The 26,867-nt window shown below is 42.3% G+C and overlaps 1 protein-coding gene across 1 annotated transcript in view; it reads right to left on the bottom strand.

Moving 5' to 3' along the window:
• Psmb7 (proteasome 20S subunit beta 7) overlaps window positions 1-20,121 on the bottom strand; it is a 56,011-nt gene extending 35,890 nt beyond the window's left edge. Inside the window, exons 1-5 of the mRNA XM_047524061.1 lie at window positions 20,034-20,121; window positions 19,537-19,630; window positions 18,407-18,504; window positions 16,537-16,677; window positions 12,691-12,806 (exon numbers count right to left, since the gene is read on the bottom strand). Of these exons, the coding sequence (XP_047380017.1) occupies window positions 12,691-12,806; window positions 16,537-16,677; window positions 18,407-18,504; window positions 19,537-19,630; window positions 20,034-20,095 (511 nt within the window). The 5' untranslated portion in view covers window positions 20,096-20,121. The remainder of the gene's footprint in view (window positions 1-12,690; window positions 12,807-16,536; window positions 16,678-18,406; window positions 18,505-19,536; window positions 19,631-20,033) is intronic.
• Between the last annotated feature and the right edge of the window lie 6,746 nt (window positions 20,122-26,867).

Raw genomic sequence — 26,867 nt, 5'->3', positions numbered from 1 at the left:
TTCTGAAAGAACAATTCAACTCAGGGCAAAATCTGAACTGCCCCATAAAAACTTCACAATCTAAATATTTCTTTTACTGTTCTATACAACAGGGCCTGGTCAGTGGTTTTTTTTTTATTTTGTTTTTTGTAATTTGCTATTGTTGTTATGTTATTTTTACATATCAGAGTTCCCTGAAATGTTAAATCAAACTCAGCAATTCTATCATCTGTTGTTAGACATGCTAGAGAAATACTGAAAGACTGAAGTTACTTCCTAAAACATGCTACCTAATCAAACTCTATCAAGAATTTAAAAACTGGCAGGTAGAAATTTGCTTTTTTAAAATAAGATCTATGCCCACTCTCAGACTAGGGAAGGGGAAAACACCAAAGGGTCCCTGACCCTAAATTCAAGTGTTAGGTGTATTGTCCTATTGTACAGGTAAGGAAACTAATGCTCAGCTAGTTTCAATTCATTTGTCCATGGCAATACGGATGGTGCCACAGTTCAAAAGATACGATATTCAGAAGTGACTTCCCCTGGTCCTACTAGGTACAGGCTCTTGGATCACAAAGTTGTACAGAAGGGCACAGTTCTGGCGCTCTGTGGTTGATTCCCTGGACACATGACTCCAAGCACAAGTCGGCGACTCTGCACCAGGAGGTAACATCCCTTCAAGCACAAAATGATCTGTCTCCAAATCCATGAAGTGCAGTACCCTGCTGCCCTAGTTTCCTTCCCAACACAAAAGGGAAGACGAGCATTTGCATCTTCCTAAAAGGGTGGCTGTGAGGAATGAACGAGATGCCACATAAAACAGAATGCCAGGGACATAGTAAGAGCTCAATAAAAGCTAGTTATTGTAATGACTCTAAAACAAGCTCCCCATCCTCCAGTAGCAATTTTATACACTTGTTCTCAACAAGTCCCCAGGCTGGCAGCTTTAATGGGAACAGAGGTCTTCAAAATTTCTTCTTTCAAAGTCACAAAGTTTCGAGAGGCAGCAGGAAATGGATTCCCACTGCTTTTCCCCAAATCAATTTAACCAGATCTTTGCAGGGAAAAAAAGGCTGCTCCTTCTGTTGAGGAGCAGTCCATTTTAAGCACCCAAGGACCTGTTTGCCACCATGGCCTGCCAAGGTGGAAGATGTATGCAGCGATAAAGGAGTCACCCGCAGAACTTCTAATCCATCAGTGTCAGCTCTCCCTGACAGAGTGCTTACTCACACTTGCTCATTGTTAGGCAACTGGCCACTCTTCCTGGGGAAGATTTGGTGCTTTCCACAGCCCCATGGATGGGGGTCATTTTTCACTCCATTCTTGCTACAAGGCCTCATGTCCTGGTACTGGTGCTTGCTCTGGGGGCCAACAATGCCAACATGTGAAGAGCTGATTTATGAATATAAAACAACGCTGGTGCCGGGAGACAGTATTCAGCCACTAGAGAGCAGTGGAGCACCTCTCACTGCTCAGTAAAACAGAGCCACTGACTAAATGGTTTAATTGTATGCATGCATTTCATTATAAGCCTTGGCCAAAAGCTTCCGAGTGCAGAAAGCCAAGCAATCAGACAATCTTGCACCGCTTGCTGAAATCCAGATTTGTCCTTTGTCAGCATAAACAGTTTAATTTGATGTTTTCACTCCTGAGTAAGCACTGAGTATTACATTTAAACCCTCGTGAGGGGGAAGAATGCTTCCTTTTCATCAGTAAATGTACTTCAATGTCAGAGTCTACCTTTTATTCCCAATGACTTTTAAAATTTTTTTATCCCATTTCATACGCTTAAAAATACATTTTAAAACCATCCAACATTTTTCACTCAAAAGCTAATTTCTCAAAAATGCAGTCCCCATTCTAACTGCATGTAATATAATCAAAAATGAGTTAAATTTTGCTCTAAGTAAATAATTTAAAACACTACTTGAAGGGAACAGGGATTTTTCTTATAATTGCGATTGCAACATCTCATGGACCTGACAGGTTACAAACACTCCTGAGAAAAGAATAACAATCAGGGGCATCCAGACCTTAAATGTGAGCGCTTTATTTTATTAATGCATTTTACTGAAATGACACAAGGTATAAGGAGAAAATGCTCCCTTAAAATAGAGGCGCCACCTAACCCTATGTTTATGCGCTAACATGGAGGATGAAAAAAAAATCATCTACAGATGTGCCTCCTCTGTCTCCCACAGCGACAGGTCCATGGGGACAGGAGCTCTCACTCAGCATACGGTGGCACAGGACAGACCCTGCATCCTCCTGCAGCAGGAGCACCAGACAGTCCAAGTGGCCAGGTTTCTCGAAGGCATCCCTCACTCTGGCTCACTTTTCAAATTAACTTCCCAATTGTAGGCTAGCCTGCTTTGCAGGCCTTCTCCAAGTTTTTATGTCTCTTGGGACCTTCAAGAAGAAAAGGATCAGAGATTTTAATCACTGATAAAGCATACCTAGTTTTAATCTTAAATTAAGGAATACCTTGCTCATAGAGCTTGTGTGCAAACAAAAGGAAATCCTACTTACTGAAAAAAAAGTAGGGAGGTAAGGGACTTTTTCTCATTATTTAATCTGTAGACTAGATGGTATAATTTCCTTTTCAGAAATGGGAAAAAGTTAAGTTCAGAGAGGTGAAGGAACCTACTCAAATACACACAGCTAGTAAAGGCAGAGTGGGACTCTGAACCCAGTTCTGAGAGGTAGCAAAGCTATCTGTTAAGGTTTAGGTATGAGCTGTCCCCTAAAAGCTCAGGTGTGAGACAATGCAAGAAAGTTCAGAGGTGAGATGATTGGGTTATGAAAGCCTTAACCTAATTAGTTCATTCATTCAGTTGAACAGATTAACTGGGTGGTAACCTCAGGCAAGTAGGGTGTGGCTGAAGAAGGTAGATTATTGGGGGCATGACTTTGGGGTATATATTTTGTCCCTGGTGAGCACAGTAGTCTGTCTCTGCTTCCTGGTGGCCATGTACTGAGCTTCTTTCCTCTACCACACCCTTCTGCCATGATGTTCTGCTCACCTTGGGCCCAGAGCAATGGAGACAGCCATCGACAGACTGAGACCTCTGAAATCGTGAGCCAAATAAACTTTTCCTCCTTGAAAATTGTTTTTGTCAGGTCTTTGGGGCACTACAGCAAAAAAAAAAAAAAAAACCAAAAAAACTGACTAACATCATTCTAAGCACTATCCAGTGAAAAGTCTTCTGTTGCAGAAAGTGACCTTCCACTCAGTCTGACCAATAAGAAAGTAAATACCAGTCTGTGGAGCAGAAAGGTGCCTTCCTTTAGCAGGCCAATTCAGGTTCAACTCTGAGATAGGAGCAGGTAAAGAGGAATAGGTTAACCTCACTAACCTCACTATCCCTAAAGTGGGGTTTAAAGAAAGAACTCAAAACTGAGCATTTCATTTAACTCTTCTGAAAAATACTCCAGGCAAGAGCTTTTTTACTTGAGTGCAGACAAACTAAGGACTGAACTCAAATCAGAAAAGATAAGACTCCATGGTAAAATATCTGAGCTGGAAAAAAGAGGGAAACACCCTACAGATTAGCTCCATATTTTGCCATTTTATGTAAAAGAGATGTTCAATTTTTTTTTTTTTATAAATACCAAACAAAAAACAAAGTCCACTCTGAGTAGAACGGACTAAGAACGGGCAAAGATTCACTATATTACGTTCCCTGTAACAATATGATGAATTTTTGAAGTAATGTTTTCTCATTTCCTAACATAATGGCACCATCTATTGGCTTAGTACCACCTTTGCAGCAACCAGGAAGGAAGATATACAATTCAATTTTCATGGGCTTTTGGTTCTCAGTTGTTTTCTTCCTGGCACTCCACAGCAGCATGGATTTTAAGATATAAAATCCATGAATTGCACACTTTAAATCTTCTAAAATGTCCCTGACTTATATTAGATTAAATATAAGGGAAAGTACCAGAGAAATCATAGTACACAGAACTGCACACAGAGAACATGTGGGTACTTATAAAAACATTAAAACCTCATGCACCAAACTTCTAATGTGTGCTACGTTTTTTATATAGTATTTCACACATCCTCATACTTTTCCCATGGGCAGTTCTTCTAGCTACCATTTTATAGGACAAGAAATCAAGGTACAGAGCTAATGTTTATTTTGGACTTAAGATCTGAACCCAAATTGATTCCAAAAACCAGCTCTTTCAACTGAGCCACAGTGCCTCAAAAAGTGGTGCTAAGACCAACACTTGCACAGTATGTTCATGTATGTCGTGGCATTACAGCACACCAATAACCTGTGACCTTCCCAACAAACCAAATGATGACCACCACAGCAAAAACCACACCAGCTTCATTTTAGAAACAGCAACTCTGAGGCTCCAAGAAGTTAAAGTACAAGGCTCTGGTCAAGCAGAGCTGGGACCAAAGCCAGAACTCCAGGGCTTCTTACAGGATTCTAAGTTATACCTTGGGTGGTTGTTACAGAAAAGCCCACTCTGAGCACTCAGCCGCTGGCTGTCTGAGCAAAGCCTCCACTGGAATGAGGTTTCCTAGACAGCTCCTCCCTCACACAGCCCCTGGTGGGCAGACACAATCCAATACCCATGGCAACCGTGCTTCCAGAGCCTCCCAAGCAGTCGATTACATATGAGGCCCTACTGTGGGATGAAGGATTACCAGCAACACCACAGCTATGAAGTCCATACACACGTATGGACTCTGCAGAGGCTCTTATGAAGGTCCATGAACTAAATACAGCTGCTGCTAAATTCACACCTGATTTAAGAACTGAAAATAAATATGAAAGAAATATGTGCCATCGTGAGGGTACTAATTAGATATAACACAGGATAACTTTCAACATCAAGTCATGTGGAGACATCAAAATGTCTGCACAAAGGTTGCACTTTAGCGTAAAAATACAGGGAAAACAGAAGGTCTGACCCCCCCTATTCATATTCCAACTTAATTCTAGGATTCTTTTGGCAAAGCTGAGACAGCTGGTATGTTTCCTCTTCTGTCCCGCATCTTTTTAACTGTTCAGGGGCCCTGTAAGCTGGGACTTGGTTGGTGCATTCCAGTAATTAGGAAATTGTATATCCAGCTTATCTGGAGATAGAATTTTACCTGGATGGCCCTGGCAGTGACCTCAAGTCTTCCCTAATGGTGCATACCAATGTTTATTCCTCAAGTTAGAATTCCTAAATTGTCCAAGGGCCTCATTTCCAGGAATGTCATGCTTGAAATTTTATTCATATTAATTCTCTATGTGAATAAGCAGGCCAAAATAAAAATTTTATATACCTTGCCAATGCTGCTACAAGGAACACTGCCAAACTAATAGCAAAAGATGGTCCCCAAGCTTCTTCTGACACTACTTCAGTTTGCCTAATAAAGAGAAGCTGCCAAGTTCAAAGAATAAGCTAATTAATCTGAGAATTAAAAGAACCCACATTTTGTCTATTAAAAAAATATGACTAAAACCCTCTCCCTTTCTTAATAAAGTCAGTTTCACTCAGCTTTCAACAATCATACCAATAGATCAACAGCAGTCTCCTAAATTATCCTCTTTAGAAAGAAAAGAAACTTTAGGGTTCCCTTTCTAACTCAAGCACTCCCTTGCTGCACGACCTTGGCAAGAAATCTCCAAGAGCCTCAGTTTCCTCAAGCAAGGATGAGAAAAGCCACATCACTATTTGCCAAAGATTAAATCAGTGAAGTATCTCCCAACAGTTGCTGGTGCTACAGCTGATAAATGCTGCCACTGTTATGATCACCATTACATCCACAAAGAATGTGGACAGGTCCACACCACAGGTCTTAGGACAGGTCCACACCACGATGTGTTCAATGCATCTGTCTCCCAAGGAAATCCTCAGGGAGGCCCATCCTCAGAGAGTGGGCTCCTAGACCCAGTGCTCAATTCAGAGCTCAATGCAGATTGAGCTGCGCCTGCAGGTTAAAGATGAGCGAGACAGGGTGGGCAGCCAGGAATCATGTAAATGAAGGTAGCCTTCAGGCACCTGGCTAGTCGCCAATATGAGTCCATGGTAGATAAAATTTAGATACCCTTGTCTTAGGGATAATTTGTAGCTTCCAGCTCTTACTGTCAAATCACTCAAAGGAAAAAAAGGTTAATAACAAAGTTTTGCTTGTATTTCTCATAACAAAAAAAAAAAAATCCTAATTTAACTAAAACATGAGAATTCAGATGAAATATTCATTTTCAACTCAAGCTCATGGAAGCCCTCAATCCCACAGTGCATGTTAATGATCCATGGAGGCACGGAATTGAGGAGAGCCCTGTTTTATCTGTTCTTCATGAATTAAATGAATTAAAGCAAAACCCATCAAACTTGAGTTCTCTAAAAACAAGGGAAGGGAAGGGAATGAGGAGGAAGGAAAAGAGAAGACAAAACAACAACAAAAATCAAAGCCAGATTAGGCAGCCTGCACAGCTACCATCATAGGGAACAATGGCTAAAAGAAGCTAAAGGAGCAACAGAGACAAAGCCCAGGCCATGTATAAAAATGTTTTACATTCTCAGTAACGGACTCCTTCCACAATGCACTTGGATCAGAAAGAAAAATAGAAATCATATGTCTTGGGGTCATAGATACATGGATAATTTTTTAAATTTCCTTTGATACTATAAAGCTGTTTCAGTAAATATGGTTTTTAACATGCAGAGTACAAAATCTACATGTAGAGCAACTGAAACTATGAACAAAATGCCCTTTGGGAATTTGGATTAATATTTTTAGTATTCAGAAGGAAAGCTTACTACTAAAATAATACCTATGAGATGATAAAATTACAGTAGCTATGCTGAACCAGAACTTGCTTAAAATGGAGACAAGGGTTCAAATCCCAGCTTTGCCACCCACAAGCTAAGAGATATTGGTTAATTTGCTAAATCTCTAGAAGCTTTAGGTTTCTCATCAATGAAACAGCAATAACAGAATCCCTTACATGGAATTTTAACTGAAAATAATGTGACAGCACCCAGCAGATTTTGGCACAGAGACACTGCATAAATATGTTTCACATTTAAAATAATACTAAGCTTCAACAACAACCAAGAAAGGACATGTCACATAAACAATGCTTTGTTCTAGTCTCTTACAGCTAAACTGGGGCCACACAAACAGAAGACAATTTAAACCAACTCCAGCGGTGCTGTGAACAAACAATGAACAGCAGCTAAATTTCAGATGTTCTTTAGCACAAATAAATTTACAGAATCAAAAAATTAATTCACCATCAAATATTCATTGAGTTGCAGGACTCTGGGAAGACACAGATTCCACTCTCTGAGATGGCAAAGTATCAAAGGAACAGGAGAAACAAGAGCTGGGAAAAGGAGAGTTTGGCCGAGGCTGGAGTCCTAGAATCAGGACTGGAAACAACAGCCTGGGTGGCCAGGAGGGAATGGCTTCTGGGCTAGACTTTGGGGGACAGGGAGAACACTCCAGGCAGCAGTCATTTCTGACACAAGTCAGTTTGGCAGCAGTGGGGCACAAAAGCTATTCAGGGAGGTACAAGTGGAGGTTTATCAGGAAGTGAGATGGGAAAAAAGGTTTGGGGATCAACTGGAAAGAGAGATGGTCTAGGTGGAGGGGTTACGGCAACACCACAGCCAAGAGCCATCAGGGGACTGGCACTGAGGAAGACAGAGGAAAATTAATGCCAGAGACCCAGGATCCAGCCTAAGAGCTGGCTGGTTTCTGAGCATCTCTGTAATGATAGGGGCCAGCCCTACTGCCTCTGGACCCCTCACACCCTCAAAGTTTCTGACTAGGATGCATCTCTCTGCCCTGGGCCCCCCTCATGCCAATGGTTCCCTACAGCTATCAGACTGCTCTAATAAGCAAATCTAAACCTATCACTACCTGGCTTGAAAACTCTAGCTGGAAACCTCCAGAACAAAATCTAAACACCTCATCCTACAGCACCAGGCCCATGTAAGGCCTATGCTGCAGTCTCCCTTCTGCTGTACACCCACAGCACCGTTCCTCTTCATCCTTCCCCACTGCTGCTTCTGCTTCCCTCTATGTTACCCTCTCCCCTCCACCCCCAGCAAACCGGGCCTACTGTTCCCTGGCCACACAGATCAGCACAGGGCCTAAAGAGTCTTTCCCTTAGGGCAGGGGGTGGGGCAGCTAATTTCTACTCATCCATCAAGTCTCCACATAAGTGCTGTTTCTTCCGTTGTTTCACTAATCAGACACAAAAATACCCATTGTTGGTGAGGTGGCAAGAGAAAGGCATCCTTGTATTCCCTCCATGGGCGAGTAAACTTGTTGCCATCTTTTAGGAGGACAATTGGCAGTAGCTCTCAAAAAGTATAAGCACACTGTACAGCTTATCATCTGTCATTTTTTGGGTTTGTCCAGCAGCTGTACTTCCTTCCAGTCTGGAGTACTCCACCTACATATGAATGGGAGGCTAAGCTTGACCAATCAGAGGCACCCATACTTTCCTCTAAGGAGCCCTTACAAGAAAAGAGGGAAGGCAGAACTCATCCCTGGGTCTGAGGTCACTGAGGTCCAATACCAGCTGTACCATCCTACAGACTGAGGTTCCTATGCTCACCTGCCACAGTTCATACTGAAGCATTATTTTTCACACTGTTCTTAGTCCCAAATCCAGTTATTGCCCTCCCAGTTTTGTTGTGAACCATCTGCTATCCCTTAGGGAAAAAAAAACAACTCTTCTCTCCTTAAATCACCCAGTGATTCCACTGCTTACAACAGAGAATTCTGACTGAGACATGAACATACTCCAATCCAGAAATTAAACAACAAGGAATTTATCTAAATCAAGTATGTACTTGTAACAAATAGATAAAGGCACTTTGTTGCAAAGCTATGAAAACCAACACATCAAAATATCCATTACTAAAAGAATGGGTCGTAACCATGGTATAGCCAGACAGCAATTCCATATAGTCACTATTACAGAAATGACACAGATCTATACATGCTACTACAAACCCTTTTCAAAACAAATTAACTGTAAGGGAAGAACACTGTATTCTATAAGGGACAAATATGCATGCTGACAGATCATAGAGAAAGAGTTGTGTGAAGATGTATCAAAAAACATTCCCTGGGAAAAAAAAAGATCCCTAACACTGGTGACTTTGGAGAAGCAACAGTAACAAATATTTCTCAGATAGTACTTTGTCCCTCTTGAGTGTTTTGTCATGCTCATGAACTACTTTCAATAGAAAATGTTTTAATGTCACTCGGGAAGAAAGGACTTCCCAAACACCCATCATCCACATACACCTTCCTATTTTTCTTTTTTTTTTTTTGGTACTGGGGACTGAACCAAGGGACACTTACCCACTGAGCCACATCCCTACCCTTTTGTATATTTTATTTAAAGACAGGGTCTCACTAAGTTGCTTAGGGCCTCTCTAAATTGCTAAGGCTGGCTTTGAACTCATAATCCTCCTGTCTCAGCCTCCTGAGCTGCTGGGATTACAGTCATGTGCCCTGCACCTGGGTCCTTCCTATTCTTTTTTTTTTTTAAGTTGTACATGGATACAATACCTTTATTTTATTTCTTTCTTTTTATGTGGTGCTGAGGATCAAACACAGTGCCTCACACGTGCCAGGCAAGCAATCTACCACTGAGCCACAACCCCAGCCCTCCTTCCTATTATTCTTGATCTTATTCTACTCTAGGGCACTTATCACAGTGCATTCTTTTAGATTAAGATGTATTTAACTAATGTCAATCTGCCCACCAGGATACAGGTTCTGAAGCGGCACTATGATGACCACCACATTCCCAGTGCCCAGCACAGATGACACTAAATGAACACTCAGGGTGCTCTACCACTAAACTACGTACATCTCCAGCCCTTTTTATTTTTTTTGAGACAGGGTTTCACCAAGTTGCCCATGCTGGTCTCAAATTTACAATCTTCCTGCCTCAGCCTCCAGAGTCCCTGAGATTACAGGAGAGTGCCACCACATCCAGCCTTACTCTCCTTTTAAGACTCAGCTCATGGGAAGGGAAGCTTTTCCTGAATGACTGCAGTTTAGAAGTGACCCTTTCTCCCCCGGGTCCCATTCTTTATTATCTACTACCCTAGTTGGCATCTTCAACTGTCTCCTGTTGGACGATAAATATACTGAGGGCAAAGACCTTCCATTTACCTCTGCCTGAGCTATCTGCTACAGTGCCTTTACACAGAAGGCACTCAATACATAGATGAGTTAAAGAACATGCAAAAATCTCAAAGAAACAATTTACTTGCATATTAAATCAGACATTGCTGTTGTCTCAATCCAGTTTAGAATTACAAAAACAAACTTTTTTATTTTTTATAACTTTTATTATCTATTTTTATGTGGTGCTGAGGATTGAACCCAGTGCCTCATACTTGCTAGATGAGCGCTCTACCACTGAGCCACAACCCCAGCCTCTAAAAGCAAACTTCTGAGGATTGTTTCTTTTTTCTTTTTCTTTCTGTGTTTTTAGGGGTACTTGAAGGTAGGGGTATCAGGGATTGAACCCAGGTAAGCTATTCCCCTAGTTCTTTTTATATTTTTTAATTTTTGAGATAGGGTTTCACTAAATTTCCCAGGGTGCCCTCAAACTTTCGATCTTCCTGTCTCAGCCTTCCAGGCCGCTGGGATTACAGGTGTGTGCTACCATGCCTGGCAGAACTGCTTCCAAAGGGAAGTACTTCATAAACCCAGAGTTGTACACCCATCATCCTGAAGTCAAACCACACTTGGAAAGGCACAAAATCACTGCAATGAGGGCAAAGCACAAAGCAGGGTCTCAGAGGTGAAACAAGCAGACACATCCGTGTGACTACTCACTGTCAACAATTTTTCCAAAATTCAGCTTTGTAAAGAAAAATTACAGTTCAAAAACAAAGAAACTAATTCAGTTTTCCTATTTTGAAAATGAAATGTCTTTGTATTAATGGTAAATTTACTGAAATTGATGATTTTATCAAGGTAATGGAAAAGAACACCTTGAAAGATTTAGAGGTGGGGAGCTATTTACTCTCAAATGATTCCATACAAGAAAAATAATGGTAATGATAATGATGATGTTGAATGTGTAATATAAAATGTTAACTGATGAATCTGGGTAAATGATTCATTATATGCTGTCAACTTTTCTGTGTATGATATTATTCTTCTACCAAGTTTGAAATTTTTCAAGTCAAAAATAATAAAACTGTGCTGGGGTTGTGGCTCAGTAGTAGAGCACTTGCCTAGCATGTGTAAGGCACTGGGTTCGATCCTCAGCACCACATATAAATAAATGAATAAAATAAAGGTCTATCAACAACTAAAAAAAATTTTTTTTAATGAAACTATTCAATAGAAAACATCCTTCATCTTTACCAACACTTAAAGGTATTAGATGGTGAGAAATAAAAACAATACTTCAGTGGAAATAAAAACTACACTTGAATAAACAATTCTAAAATTACTCTAAATATCTTCATTTTAAAATAATTACAAAGTTCCATCCCTATGGTATCTGAGGGTAAATCATTCTCTCCAACAAACAGGGAACATCTGTTATAGAAAACCTTGTAAGAAGCTAAATAACACAACGGAAGAGCAAAGTCTCAAATTGGCAATTTCCAATATTCAAGGCAGCAGTCTTCTAGCTGAGGAGTCAAGACAACCAAAACAGAAAACGTAAGTCGTAAACAATTGGAGAAATACCAGCTATATGACTATTTAAATTTTTGGACCTATACCATCTGACTCAGAAATTTAACAAAAATGTTAGAATTTGAAAAGTCCTAATTCTTCTAAATATAATTTTATCACTTTTTTTAAAAAATGGGATAATTTAAAGAAAATTCTCTCATCTAGCAGTGCTGAAACACAAACATAAAAATTTACTACTATTTACAAGCCAAGCACTGGAGATTCTTTATATACAGTTCCTAGTCATGAAAAGCACCTGGTGTGTAGGGGACATTGACATTTCACAGGTGAGGAAATCAAGGCTCAAGGTGGAATCAAACACCCAGGATTCCTCAGACACAAAATAGTAAAGAGGGACCACAGTCACTCCAGCTTTAAAAATAAAAACAGAAACCCACTCTCTGCAAATACCAGGCATGCTCAGAAGTGAGGTCTCAAATCTACCTTTCCATGTGCCCAGAAGGCTCTTCCAATCAAATCTCATCTTCCTCACGAGACCTACCCAGACCTTCCTATTTAACTCTTCAATCTGCCTTCTGCCCTCTCACCTGCCCACCACTCCAAAGTCCTTTTATCCTGTATGTATCTTTTAACTGTTTTCATACCATTGCAAATTTATGTGCAGATGTAAGAAACACAGAGTTCCCATATACTCTTGGCCCAGTTTCCCTTAAAAATAATATCTTATATAACTATTGTATAATATCATTGTATAATAAATATAAGGAGGGAAAAAAGCATTTTTTCCTCCTAGTATTTATTGCTTCCTAACATTATAAATGTATTTCATAGTTGTTTACTGTCTACTTCCACTAAAAAAACTCCTCAAAGGAAGGAATATTTATCTAAATTTTGTCACTGTTATATATCAAGTATAATTCATAGAAAACATTCAATAAATATATATTGAATCAATCAAAGCACTGAATTTCACTGCCTCCTTTAATAGCAACAGACCACATTTCAAGAGACCAACTTGGCAATAAGAGAATTCTGAAACGTGAAGAAAACATCATACTTACCCATGGTGACATAAGGCAACTTATCAGTTGACCCGTGAGGATAGATGCTGTAGAGATGAGGTCCAGTAACATCTACGCCCCCTAAAACTAGGGCTGCACCAATGTAACCTTGATATCTGGTGATCAGAGTATGCACAAGGAAAAAAACATGAGTGTGCATGGCATCACTGTAACTTAAACTGTAACTTAACCAAAAGCTGCATGCGAATTCAGACAAAAAAAAAAAAACTTTTCTCATATTGTTTCATTAAGGGGTTATTATTTTTATGGGAACAAAAAGCAGAAGGGAACTAACATTAGAGGGACACCTATGATCAGTCACTATAAACCATATATTGTGAAGTATTCCACATACCTCATTTCAGCTCCAACTCAGCCTCCTTTAAAAGAGGGCAATATCACCAGCTCAGTGGCCCAGGCCTGTAATCCTAGAAACTCAGGAGGCCAAAGCGGGATAATCCCAAGTTTGAGGTCAGCCAAAAAATATAAAAAAGGGTCTGGGGATGTAGTTCAGTGGCAAAACACCACTGAGTTCAATCCCAAGTATCCCCCCCTCAAAAAAAAGTACTATCATTCCCACTTTAGAGATGAGAAAATCAACCCAGAGACATTAAGTACTTGCTCTGTGTCTAAGAGTCAAGTTTAGCCTACTCCAAAGACCAGAGGCACTGTTGCCTTCACACCTCTCTCTGACCGGCAGATAAGCCCTCTTCAGAGTTAATGAGGGGCTGCCAAGCTGAGCTTTTCAGCTATTCTAAAAACCAACCTCATCACAGCCTCATGAGGAAAATCAAAATCACCTTTCCTTTGAATAAATCTGTTAACTCAAATCACAGGTATGAGCTCACACTGAATAAAAGAGGAAAGCATTTCATCACTTAGGAACATGAATGACAACTCCATGAGAGCCTCGAAACCACTGCTCCCACCACTGCACAAAGCTGCACCTCCTCAGGAATACAGAGGAATATACTTCCCTCCTCACTCCACTTGTGCATGTCATCTGTTCCTCTGAACTCTGTCCATGTTTGGCTTATTTACCATTTCTATAGATTCTTTTCCCTGTATTTGTTTCAGCTGCCATTAGAATTGCTATGCTGGATAAACAAGCTGGACTTAAACTTTACTGTGAGACTTTAGCTCCTTGAAAAGTGAAACCCACATATGCTGAACTTGTCATATGATATTTAAAACTGATATAAATAAATTAACATAAAGACCAAAAAGTCATAGTTTTAGACTAAGAAATAGCTACATATCAAGAAGCATTTGGTAAACAGAAGAGTCAAGTCCAGTATTTCCTATCTTTTGATTACCCAACTGTCATTTCAAAAAAAGTCTTCCACCTTTAAGCGAAAAATTCAGTAACAGGAAAGAATCTTAGAGGCAGCTTGAAAAGGGAACAAAGGTCCATACAGCAGGGAGCAACTGGCCCAAAGCCATCAAAAATTATAATGTTGATCAATGGTTCTTAAACACTATTTCATAGACCCCTTTGAAAACCTGATTAAGACCCTGGACCCCTTCCCCATAACAAGAGTACAGAACTTTTTTTTGCCCATTTCTGGAGGTTCTAGATCTCCAGAACTCCTCCATGGATTCAAGGAGAGAACTCCTGATTCTAAGCTGGTCTACTAACAGGAGCAAGATGCATAACACAGCATTACATGAATAGGGTAAGTTACAAAACAACACACAGAATGGATGCCATTCTTGTTAATGTGTGAATATCAGAGTATATGTACAGAATGAAATATCTGAAAAAATAAAGCTTGAAGATTTTCAGGCCCCTTTGTAGGCACTATCATAAGCCTTGCTTCTTTATTCCTTTCCCCCTCAAAAGAAAGACAAACTAGTATCTTTGTTTTACTGAGAAACTATTTACAAAAGATGAGGTGAACCATGTGGCTGGCAGTGATGTAGACAGGACTTGAACCAAAGTGCTAAAGTAAAATCCTAGGCTTCTTTTCCCCTTTTACCACTCTGATTCACTTCATGTACCTCACCAAAAATGACTACAGAGTATAAAAGACTAAACTATCCTGGCTTAAATTTTCACATGTTCCTCTCAAAACTATTTGATAAAATTTGATTTTTACGAAGTGTTATTAAACTACAAATGATAAAACACTGAAAAAAACAGACTTCAAAATTCCTAAAATATTCTACGGAGTAATTTAAATATTTGCTAAACTATTTTTTTAAATGTTGACAGACCTTTATTTTATTCATTCATTAAATATGTGATGCTGAAAATAGAACCCAGTGTCTCACATGCTAGGCAAGCACTCTACCACTGAATCATAACCCCAGCCCCTCTGCTAAACTATTTTGCTAAATGCATTAAACAATGTTGCAAGGAATCTTGAAATATTATATTATTTGTGGCAACTCTGGAAGTTTAAAAATTGTTTTAAATGTAATGAGCCACATTAGCCACTAGAGGGAGCATTATATTTAAAATTTAAATGGACAAATGTCTTTGGCACTCAGTAGGTGTTCTTCAACAAGCTCTATTCACAATGCAACTAACAATTTATTTGGTTGGCAATAACTTTCCTAGATCATAATGATTCAGTGAAGGAATTATGTATAATAGGTTTCCTACCCACAGGATGCTAAGTCTTGGTTTTCTCATCTGTAAAATGGAAGCTATACAAATATCCTTGCAACATATATACTACTAAGAACCCAGAACAAGAGAGAGATAAGGACCCCCAAGGCAAAGGTCATGTAAGAAACAAAGTGAAATGAACCTGGAGGAATTGTGACAGAACATATTTCATTTGTAAGGTGGCATTCACCACTCAGGTCCAGATCTTTTTCTGAATTCTTTTCCAAGCCAGAAACTTATTTTTTTAATTCTAATCTCCCAATTTATAAATCGACCACTCTTTTTTTTAAATGCTGCATGACCTAAGTAAACTTCTCTAAAGACCATGGCCTATGACCTACCAGTTTATCATCTTTCTATTCTTGCTTCCCTTTAATTCTCACAATAACCTCTAGGGGCATGTATCATGATGCTCATTCCACATATTAAAAAAAAAAAAAAAAAAAAAAAAACCTACTAAAAGTGAGTCAGGTCCTAAAAGAAGTCAGTATTCCCACTCAAAACTAAATGCCCAGCCTACTTCCACTATAATGCACTGCCTCTCTTACATAGAGCAAATGAGAAAATGGACTGAAGATGTGAAACTGTCAAGCCCTACACAAACAAAGTAATGATGTGATCATCAAAGAAGAAAAAACAAAACTACTCAGCATAGGGTGAAGTTCAGGTCAGGCAAGTCACTACATGTCTATAAGCCTGGATCTACTCACTTATAAACAGGAGACAGACAGAGTTCCTCTCACAGAGTTAAAGGATAAAGTGAGATCAGGCATAAAGCACTTTAGCACAGGGCCTAGAGTCGAGTTAGGGACAGATAAAGGTCAGCTAATATCAATAATTATTATACTCACTCACTACACTCAACTACAATGCACTATTCACTGCATTGTTTTTTTGCTCCTAAAAAAGGGAGAAGAAAAAAATCATTTGTGTGTTAAGAGAGTGGGATTTGTTAAGACAAACTCAAAGGTTCCCCCTACCCAGTAATATCCCTATACTTCAAGGATTTATTTATGTGATTTATTCAGGGGGAAAAAATATCAGATCCCATCAATTCAAATGTACTACCAAATACCTTCTGAAATTAAATTGGCTTTTTAATAACAATTGACTTCTGAAATAAAATGTGTACTTTTGAATGTTTTTTCCCTAGATTCCAGGTTTCCTTTGGCTAAATATCTAATACATGAGAAGAGATGCTACAAAGAAAAATCCCTGTCCTGGAACCTTACCTGAAAAGCATCTGCTTCAGCATCCGATTGGCCGTTACAACTCTGGGAAGGCGGCCAGTGGAGAGGGAGTGGAGCTCCAAATTGGAAGAAATGAGCTGAGTTGTCATGTCTGTGTCTGCTGCTGTCCCAGCACCACAACAACTAAAAAGTATGATGAGAAATTTAGCTGACATTCAATTACCAAGGGGCTCAATTAGAAGTGGAGCTTCCTGGATCACTTACATGTAGTTCAGGTATACAAAGGTGTTAAGTATATCTGCAATGCAACTACTCTAACCAATCTTAAGTAAACACACAAATGAGAACACACATCCAATTATATGCAAATATGTTCTCTACAGCCCACTGGCACATTTCAAAATCATTGGTTTCTGTGACCCTAACAGAGTACACATCTTACTAATACTGCAAACACATCCAGTTGTACAAAAAACCAAGGTGTGTTAAGGTCTGGCATTCAACATCTATGAAGTATTCACTACTAGGTACCAGTCATAAAATCAAGCACTGGAAATGAAGAAAATATAATTTAGGCTAGGTGTGGTGGCACACAGCTATAATCCCAGAAACTCAGGAGGCTAAAGCAGGAGGATCGCAAATTCAAGACCAGTCTCAGAAGTTTAGCAAGGCTGGAATCAACCTAAAAAGACCCTGACTCAAACTAAAAAATAAAAAGAGCTGGGATTTAGCTCAGTGGAAGAGTGACCCTGGGTTCAATCTCCAGTAACAAAAAAAGAAAATACAACTTGGTTCTTAATTTCAAAATTGAATGGATGAGACAGACAAAAACTGTAATATACCACATCATATGTATAAGTACAAAATGCTATGAGAAACTAGAGAAGAGACTAATTCTGATCATTAACAAAGATTTTCTATGAGCTAAATTTGAAAAAACAAAAACATTCTACAAGGGGGAGGGCATACACACACACACACACACACACCCTCTCTCTCTCTCTAAGCAGAGAGGCTGGCATAACCAAAGGTGAAACAGCTTGGAAATAAGGGAAACAGAAGAATAGGAGTAGGAGGAAATAGGGGCAGTACAAGAGTAACTAGAGCACGGGGCAATGGCAGCTAAAAGGTAAGCTTTTTGTGACACTTAAAAGGTAAGCTTTTTATGACATTTAAGACCTTGCATAGGTCCTAAATGTCATGCTACAATTTTGACTTTATCCTGCAAGTAAAGTGAAAATGTGAAAAGTCTCTTGAAAAGTTTTAAAAGAAAAGGGACATAATCAGATTTGTGTTTTACAAAATCTGGTAGAAGTGAACAGTAAATAATATGCTGGAGAAGGGACCAGAGGCACTGACCACTTAAATAACAACTCCGATATTCCAGCTGAGGGAAAAAAAAACATAGAATATCAGTCTTAGCAGAGGGAAAGATAGGAGAGAATGAATTCAAGAGTTAGACCAGAAGCAGTGGCACATGCCTGTAATCACAGCAGCTAGGGAGGCTAAGGTAGGAGGATGACGAGTTTAAATCCAGTCTCAACAAAAGCAAGGTGCTAAGCAACTCAGTGAGACCTTGTCTCTAAATAAAACACAAAATAGGCCTGGGGATGTGGCTCAGTGGTTCAGTGCCCCTGAGTTCAATCCCTGGTACCAAAAAAATAAATAAACAATTGTCAAAAGGCAGAACTGGCTACCAAATGAACTGGAGACCGAAAAGAGGACTTGTAAATGACTTAGGTGACAGGTAGGTAGAAATAACATTTAAAGGAAACAGAAAATACGCTGAACAACAGGTTTTAGTGAGAAGGACAATAAGTCCAATTGTAACCCCAACATTTGAAAATTTAAGAGTTATTCAAACTACTTACTAAATATTTACTAAAAATTTAAGTAGTTATTCACTACTTACTAAATATTAGGAGATATAAAGTGAATTTTTGAACAGTTCTTGTCAGCAACAACCATTCCTTCGGTAGCTCTTGTATCTGCTCCAAGAACTATCCCATCCTATTAAAAAAACAAAAGTTTTAAATATTTTACACATATTAGCCACAGTTCTCCATTCCAGTCAGAGAAAACAATGTTGGCCATACCCTGCTCCCACAATCCCACACCCCCAAAACTCCACCAAAACTATTGTTCTACACACTCAGAATCAACAAAGGCTTCTTAATAAATATTACAGCTTGAATTCTGAGTAGACATTAAGAATTATCACTCCCACTTTCTACTGACATTCAGTTAATTCCTTATAAATCACAGAGCTAACCTGAGCAAAATCTGGGTTAAGTCCCAGAAATCCTCCTATTAAAATAGGCACCTCTGCCAATTTGTTTTTAAAATGTGTCACTTTTCATCTGTAACATTATTTTTTAAATATTTTTTTTAGTTATCAATGGACCTTTATTTTATTTATTTATTTATTTAATTATATGTAGTGCCCATAATTGAATCCAGAGCCTCACACATGCCAGGCAAGTGCTCTACCACTGAGCCACAACCCCAGTCCCATCTGTAACATTATTCATCACCTCTTTTGGCCTTAACAACAATTTAAGGCAAGAGTTATCTTCATCTGATGGATGGAAAAGGTATAGCCACCAGAAAAAACATGAACTGTCCCAAAGTGGAAGCAAATTAAAAATGTGAGACCTAATCCCAAATTCTGTACTCTCCTATGATATCATCCAGCTTCCTAAAGTAACTATCAAAAACTCTGAGGAGGGCTGGGGTTGTAGCTCAGTAGTAGAGAGATTTCCTAGCATGTGTGAGGCAGTGGGTTCCATTCTCAGCACCACATATAAATAAATAAAAGTCCACTGACAACTTAAAAATTAAAAAAAAAAACCCTGAGGAAAGAATATAAACGGTTAAGCGCACAAAACTCCTTGACAAAAGCAGTCTCTTCTAAAAGGCTTTTTCCTGATGCTCTCTATAATATTTGCCCTTCCAGACTCAGCTGAAAAAGCTAAAGGAGTCCAAGTGGCCTGGTTCCTGTTATCAGTTATTCATTGCAGCTTTTGACCTGTCAGGGCTTACCTTATAGACCACCCCCGCAATGGTAGTGCCAGTTTTCCGGGCTTTTGGAAGCTTATACCCCTTCTTCGCAAAGTCGGCCTCCAAGATGGCATTCCTGGGAGCAAATGTGGAAACAAGAGAACTGAAGGAGAAGACCACACTGAGCAGTCATGGCACGAAGTGAATTCAGGAAAATTACCATCTACTTTCACCTCCATCTGATCAATGAATCCTCCGACCATCAGTACTATCGCCCCTTCTTTCAGGTAAGTCTCAGAGAGGGCCGACAACTCGCCTATACTGAGGGAGACAGACCGTGTCCCCGAGCGCTGGGAAAGTGAGAGGGCCGACCGGGCCTCAAGAGAAACCCACGCTCAGGCCGATTCCCCTGAGTCACACGGCCGCGGGCCGGATCATCCACTCTTCGCTCGCACTTTCCCGAAGTGGCCGTGGCCCAGCCCCGACCCCGGCACTGCACTCCCACTCCCGCCCAGAACGCGACCGGGGCATGGTCGAACCTGCGGCAGTTCTCAAAAGAGAACCCTCCAACCGGTGGCTCATACACCGACACAGCCGCCATCTTCCCGAGAAAGTATTTCCGGGCCGGAGGAGGAGCCAACAAAAAAGAGCAGAGCATTTCCGGCGCCGCCGGCAACCGGGGCTGGAGGGGCGGGGCAATCTGCGAGCCAGAATGATTGATCTTAGAGTCCTGATTCCTAGAGAGGCTCGGAGATGTTTGTGTGTGTAGCGCCTCAAGTGGCACGGGGGAGAAACTGACACCCAAAGTAAGGAAAAAATTTGTGATAAACGCGACCGCCACCAAGTTCACACCAGACCTGTTTCTGTCATTAATTGGGCTCCCCAGAGCTTCTGAGTCGTTCACACCCAAGTCCCAGACACAGCCCCACCCCCTTCTTGCATTGGGCAAGTCCCTTCAGCTCTCTGAATCTGTTCTCAATGAACACATGCCTTCTCCAAAAAGCGGATAAGTTCATGAGAAGATGCTCCATGCCATTAGTTACCAGAGAAATGCAAATGAAAATCACAGTGTGACACTGCTTTGCACCCACTAGGATGGCTATACTCAGGAAGACAGAAAAATCACAAGGCTGGAGAGAATGTGAAAAAATTAGTACTCTCATTTGTGGCTGGAAGGAATGTAAAACGGTGCGTCTGCTCCAGAAAAGTATTTGGCCATTGCCCCAAAAGTATTACCCTCTTAGATATATACCCATGAGAACTAAGAAGTATGTTCCCAAAAGCTTATACACTAAAATACATAGCAACATTATTCAAGATAGCCAAATAATGAAAACAACCCAAATATCCATAAAAATGGATAAACAAAATGTGGTATATCCTTATAGCAGAATATTATTCAGCAATAGAAAGGAAGAAGCACATACTATGGCAAGGATGAACCTTGAAAACATTATGCTAAGGTAAAGAAACGAGGCATAAAAAGGTCGCATATTGCACAATTCCAGTGATATTCATATCTATATATGTGCATAAAAATTGTACATTTTATATATATATGAAATATCCTTAATAGGCAAATTCATAGAAACAGAAAGCAAATTGCTAAAGACTGGGGAGGAAGGACTAGGGAATGACTGTTTAATGGGTATAGTATTTGAGGGGTGATGAAAATGTTCTGGAGTTAGTGGTAAAGGTTGTACAAAATATGACTATGCTAAAACATTGAATTATCACACTTTAAAATAGTTAAGATAGTGAATTTCGTTATGTAAATTTTACCTTTAAAAGGTTGCTATATTGTGCATGGAAATCCTCTATACTGGCACATAGCAGTTTCTCAGAAATAGCTATTATTGTTAATACAGTAATTTCCTCCTGCCAACAACGCTAGGAAGTAGCTCTGTAATTCAACTCAGTTTACTAATGGAATTTAAGGCTCAATGATGTGAGGTAACTTGCTCAAACTTACATAGTAAATCAATGACAGTCTCGATGATATTTGAATTATTATGGAGGTGGGGCCTTCTGGGAAACTGAGGTGACAGGAAGACCATCCACTCCCCTTCAAACTCTGATTCTTGCGATCAAGTCAGAAAGATCTCAGACGTGTCGCTCAGAGGAACAGAAATGAGTTTATTGAAGGGTTAGGAAAAGGGAAAGAGTAAACTGTCAAGGGAGAGAGTGGGTCCCAGAGAGGAGAAGGACCACATGCCTTTCCTGCACTCCAATTTTGTTGGGGATCCCAGAGAAGTTTCCAGAGAGTCCCACCCAGGTCAACCTCTTGACTTTTGACTGACAGCAAGATAACATCAGACTTTCAAGTTCCCACTGCCATGGCAACTTTGTCACCTTGGTCCATGCTGACCAGTTCTAATTGAATTCTTGACCACAGATTTCATGATTAGAAGGAATTACCCTTATCTCCTGGAGTTTCAGAATCTGATGTATGAAAGGGTCACAAAAGTCCCCCCCTTCAGGATAACTTGGGTCTCTCTTATTGACATTATTTCAGGTCTGCATTTCTCCTGCAGTGAACAGGTAGCTTGCTGAGGAATGTGACATGACCTGTCCACTTAAGCGAAGCACAGCTGCAGGTAAATTGCTTATTAGAAAATAAAGCATATGGAGTCAGCACATGGCCCATTTTATAGAATTATTCTCTTAACCTTATGTTCCCACCATTCACACCTGTCTGTCCCCTAACAAAAGAATTAATTTAGTCACTCAGCAAACATTTATTGAACACCTACTATGCATCAGACTTGGTTCAAGGAGCAAATGAATGAATGAATGACATTCTAAGTGCCTACAACCAGTGTGTATCACAGGCACATAGTCAAGAAATATTTGCCAAAGGTTGAATTCCCTTTTGTTACATCTCTGGGTCTTTTTATAAATAAGGACAATAAATTCATATTTTGAAGTCCTGGCCCCTCAATATGTGGTACTATTTGGAAATAAGGGATAATCAAGTTAAAATGAGGTTAGGAGAGTGGATCCTCATGCAACCTAACTTGAGCTGAGGGGAAATGTGAAGCACATAGGTAGGACACCATGTGAGGATCAAGACAGACGGGTGACATGTGTCAAGCCTAGACCACCAAAGGTCACCATCAAGTCCCCAGAACCTGCGTAAGAAGCGTAGGCCAGGTTCTCCCTCACAGCCTCAGAAGGACTGGGTTTTGTTGACACCCTGATTTTCTGACTTCCTAAACGGAGGAGGGTGAGCTTATGGGACAAGAAGTCCAGAGGGACAAACAGAAAAGACAAAATTAAACCAAAACATCTGGACATCATTTTTAGGAACCAGGAATGAGTATTCTGTGGCTGCAGTAAAGAGAAGCAGAGCGGAGTCACAGGACAGCTGTGTCCTGCCATAGGGTCTGATGGGAGCCAAAGGAGCCAGAGAAGTGGAGGTTGTCTGTGGTTTGTCTGTGCGGCATTTCTCCTCTTACCTGGGCTTCTTTCATATCATTCTGCGACAGGCAGAGCTGAGAAGGTGGCATTGCCTCCCCTTATGACCTCTGGAAATGGCCCAGCAGAGGCAGGCAGAGCCCAGCAGAGGGCGACCAAGAGCCTCCAGGCGGCCTGGGACTGGGAGGTGAGTGAGTAAGCCCCAGGCCCAGCCAACCAGAGTCAGCCCTGGGCAAGGGCAGGCTGCGGCCCCAGTAACCTTCCCAGAGCCACCCTAGATCCCCACACTGAGACTCTTGCTCAAACTCCTTGTCCAGATGACAGTTTCCTGGGACTGCAGCCCAGCCCAGAATACCCTTCTCTCAGTCTAGACACAGTCCCCTTACTTCATGGCCATTTCACCAAGCCTGGTTTACCAGGGACTACCACTTCTGGATATGGCTGTGCCCTCAAGAGAGTCATCAGGCTCTCTAGGCCTCAATTCCCAAATAACATAGTTATTCAACAGTCCTTGAGAGCACTCAGCGACATGCGCTCCATCTTAACCACTTTATATACAGGACCGCAGGATCAACTCAGCCATCTAGAATGTGCCAAACACTAGGAAAACAGAAAATCGAGAGCAGACACAGTGCCTGCCTGCAGGGAGCTAGTGATCCCTAAGGACTGGGCATCATGCCCAACTTTACAGATGAGTCCTCTGAAGCCTGAAGAGGTGAAGTCACTGGCTTGAGGTCACACAGCTGATGAATGGTGAATGAAAGCTCAACCACAACCCTCCCAGCCCAGACCAGATATGGCACCACCACCAGCACCCCTGACAATTATGGCCCAACTAGAACTGGGGCTCCCAAGTTCTCAGGGTTTTTTCCAGAGCAAAAGCAAGATTTCGTCCTCCAGGGCTCCCACCCCAATTCAGCTGGTGACTGGCTGTGTGACCTTAGGCTGGTCTCTTTACCTCTGTGAATCTCAGTCTCTTAGTCTGTAAAATGGGAGAACATCACCACCTCTGCCTGATCAATTGTAAGCACCTCACTCAGTTGTTCATTCATTCAGTATTTAGTAAGTTCCTCCTAGGTGCCAGTCTTTGTGCCAGCTCCATGCCAGATCACAGCCTTGGTCTAAGGACTGTACCAATGTGCTAAGTGACATAAGAGACATATACCCACACACAGTGCAGGGAAGAGTTCCCAAGTCTGCCTGAGGCAGCAGGTGGACACTCAAAGGACAGGAGTTCGCAGCAAGGCCAGGAGACCAGAGAGGACATTCCATGCAGCTGTGCTCGGCCCCAGCATCGCCCTGGATTTTTCCAGGGCCAGGCAAGCAGCAGCCTCCACCCCACCCAATTTGCAGGCTGCACAGGAACCCAGTGTGGGACAGGGCCGAGAGGGCCCAGCCCCGACCTCTGTCAGGATACACACACCCGAGGGGGCTCTGTACAAGCAGAATTGGCCATCTTCCCATTGCAGAGAAAGCAGCCCATGATGCTCCTGGTTGCTATGGCAACTGGGCCCTTGTTTTTTCTTCTTCATAAATAAGCTATAAATAGACAGGGCGAACCTGGGCGCCTTCCTTTGCATGAATTAGTGCAGCTGCTCCAGGTTCCAGGGCCCCTGGCCCAGAACCCAGATGCCAAGCCTCACTGCACAGCCAGCAGACACAGCTCCAGTGTCAGGGAAGCCCGGGCACACGGCATCTGCCCCAGAGTCTACCAGGGCACCTAGAAGACTCTGGGGCCCATCTGAGACCCACAGAACCCCGAGCACTGTGATCAGGCCTGGGCTGAGTGGGCCCTGACTTTGGCAGCCCCAGTGAATGATAAGCAGGAGTGCGCATGCCCCCTCTCCTCTCCAGACCTGCGCAAGCCACGTGGAGTCGCAAGGCTGCCCCGACTTCCATAGCGTGTTCCAGCTGACCCCCCTTCCCTACCTGGTTTCATCATCCTGATTACAGTGCTTCGTTGAAACCTCCCCATAGCCAGGTGTATGCTAAGCCCCTTCCAGGCCACCACCCTGTGAATGCCCCCGACGGCCCTATGAGATTTCCCACTCACACATGGGAACTCTCCACTAGAGAGAGGAACTGTCTGATCCAAGGTAACACAGCTGGTTAGCAAGTCCAAATTTCTTCTCTTTAACCCAAACCTTGGGTGTCCACACATCTGAGTCTCTTACCAGTCCCTAAGAGAAGGAATGGCAGGTGGGACCCATTAAGTGGAGAAGGAACAGAAAAAGGAATGAAACTCTGAAGTATCAGAGACTGGCCCGTGGCCACACAGTGGGGGACAGTCAAGACTGTCTTGAGCCCTGGAGGGTAGACTGCAAATATTAGGTTCCTTCTCCCCATAGAGAAGATTCAGGGAGACACCATTACCTGCCAGTGAGGGAGGTTCCCTGGAGGAAATGAAACTGAGAAGAGGTCTTGGAAGGTGACCGTGGAGAGCAGGGAAAAGCCCTCCAGACAAGGGGACAGCTTGCATGACAGCGTGTTGGGTAGAGAAAAGCAGGCAGATCCATGCAATTACGGGTCAGGTGAGGCAGAAGAGGTAAGGCCCGCAAGCTGAGCATGCCCCAGTGGTGCCTGTCCCAAGGGAACTGGGGAGCCGTGGGAGGTGCTTAGGCAGAGAAGCACCACCACCTCTCTTGGAGAATGGGATGGCCTCTTGACACAGGGAGTTCGAGCAATGTCATCCAAGGACCAGGCACTGACCAGCGGTCCAGGGAGGCTTCCTCCATGGGCCTTGCAGTGTCCTCCTGGAACTCTCCCCCACCATGCCCAGTCCCATCCAGCTCCATTATCTTCCCCATGGTTCCGCACTGCCTTGCCCTTCCACAGTCCGGCCAGTGCCGCCCTATGCATTCATTCATTCATTCATTCATTCATTCAGGTGTTCCTTCATCAAACTTCAGTCCTGTGTCTGATGCTGCACCAGCCATAGGCACAGAAAGACTCTGCCCTTGAGAGAAACAGACACAGAAATAAATAGGAAAGTTCAAGAAGGGCTACGTGGGATTCACAGAGACTCAAGGGAGAGAGAAGTCAACTCCCCAGGGGAGGAAAAGAGTCAACAAATGCTTCTAGGAAAATTGCAGGTGGTAAACAGAACTCTGAAGATGAAGGGAGCTCGGCCACAGGGAGCAGAGAAGGGTGTCCAGATGGGGAACTGCCCGAGCGGACACGGGCCACACACGGGGCACACTGGGGAGCAGAAACTGGGAGGACTTCAAAGGGATGATCAGCAGGGACACAGGCAGAGCCAAGGCTGGCTGGCAGGACCAAGGGCCATCCCAGGGCAGGAGCTGGGGACCAGGTGACCCCATGGTGTGCTGTGCATCCGCTGTGGCAGCAGGGACAGGGAGAAGCTGGAAAGGAGAGAGCAGGGAGGAGAGGAAGTCACCTGAGTGAGGGTGGTGGCAGGAAGAACAGTGAGGGAACACTCTCCAAGCTGGTACCAGACATCAGATAAGATGCCAGATACCAGGTCAGGTTGAAGGTTGGATATGAGGGGCAGGAAGAAGGAGTCCACATTGTCCTCTGGGTATCTGACTTGGTGGCAGCATGAAGGTCCCCGTGTGTGCCTTACAACCAACCTGGGGTGGGGACAGAGAAACAGGGGTTCTCCCAGAGCAGCCAGGAGGCTGTGCAGGTCCTGGGTGTGAAGGAGCTGTCAAGGGAGAGTTTGCAGAAGGACAGGGAGCCAGCGACGCAGGCTAGGTGAATAGCTCAGGCAGGCAAAGGCGGAGTGGGTGGGAGGTGGAGAGATGAGTGGCCAGGCGGGAGGCTGCAACCAGAGGACAGTGACATCGCCACCAAGAGAGGGGCCTGGAGATGCAGGGAGGCACCTGAGGCTGGAAGCACAGAGAAGCCAGCAAGAAAGAGACAGAAATGAGGCCATGGGGCTCTCATAGTCTTTCCAGAGACAAATATGGCACAAATTGTCTAATGGTAATACTCAG

The sequence above is a fragment of the Sciurus carolinensis genome, chromosome 14, assembly GCF_902686445.1.
Source record: "Sciurus carolinensis chromosome 14, mSciCar1.2, whole genome shotgun sequence".
Lineage (NCBI taxonomy): Eukaryota > Metazoa > Chordata > Mammalia > Rodentia > Sciuridae > Sciurus > Sciurus carolinensis.
The sequence above is the reverse complement of the archived record's forward strand: the minus strand, read 5'-3'. Positions and strand labels throughout refer to the sequence as shown.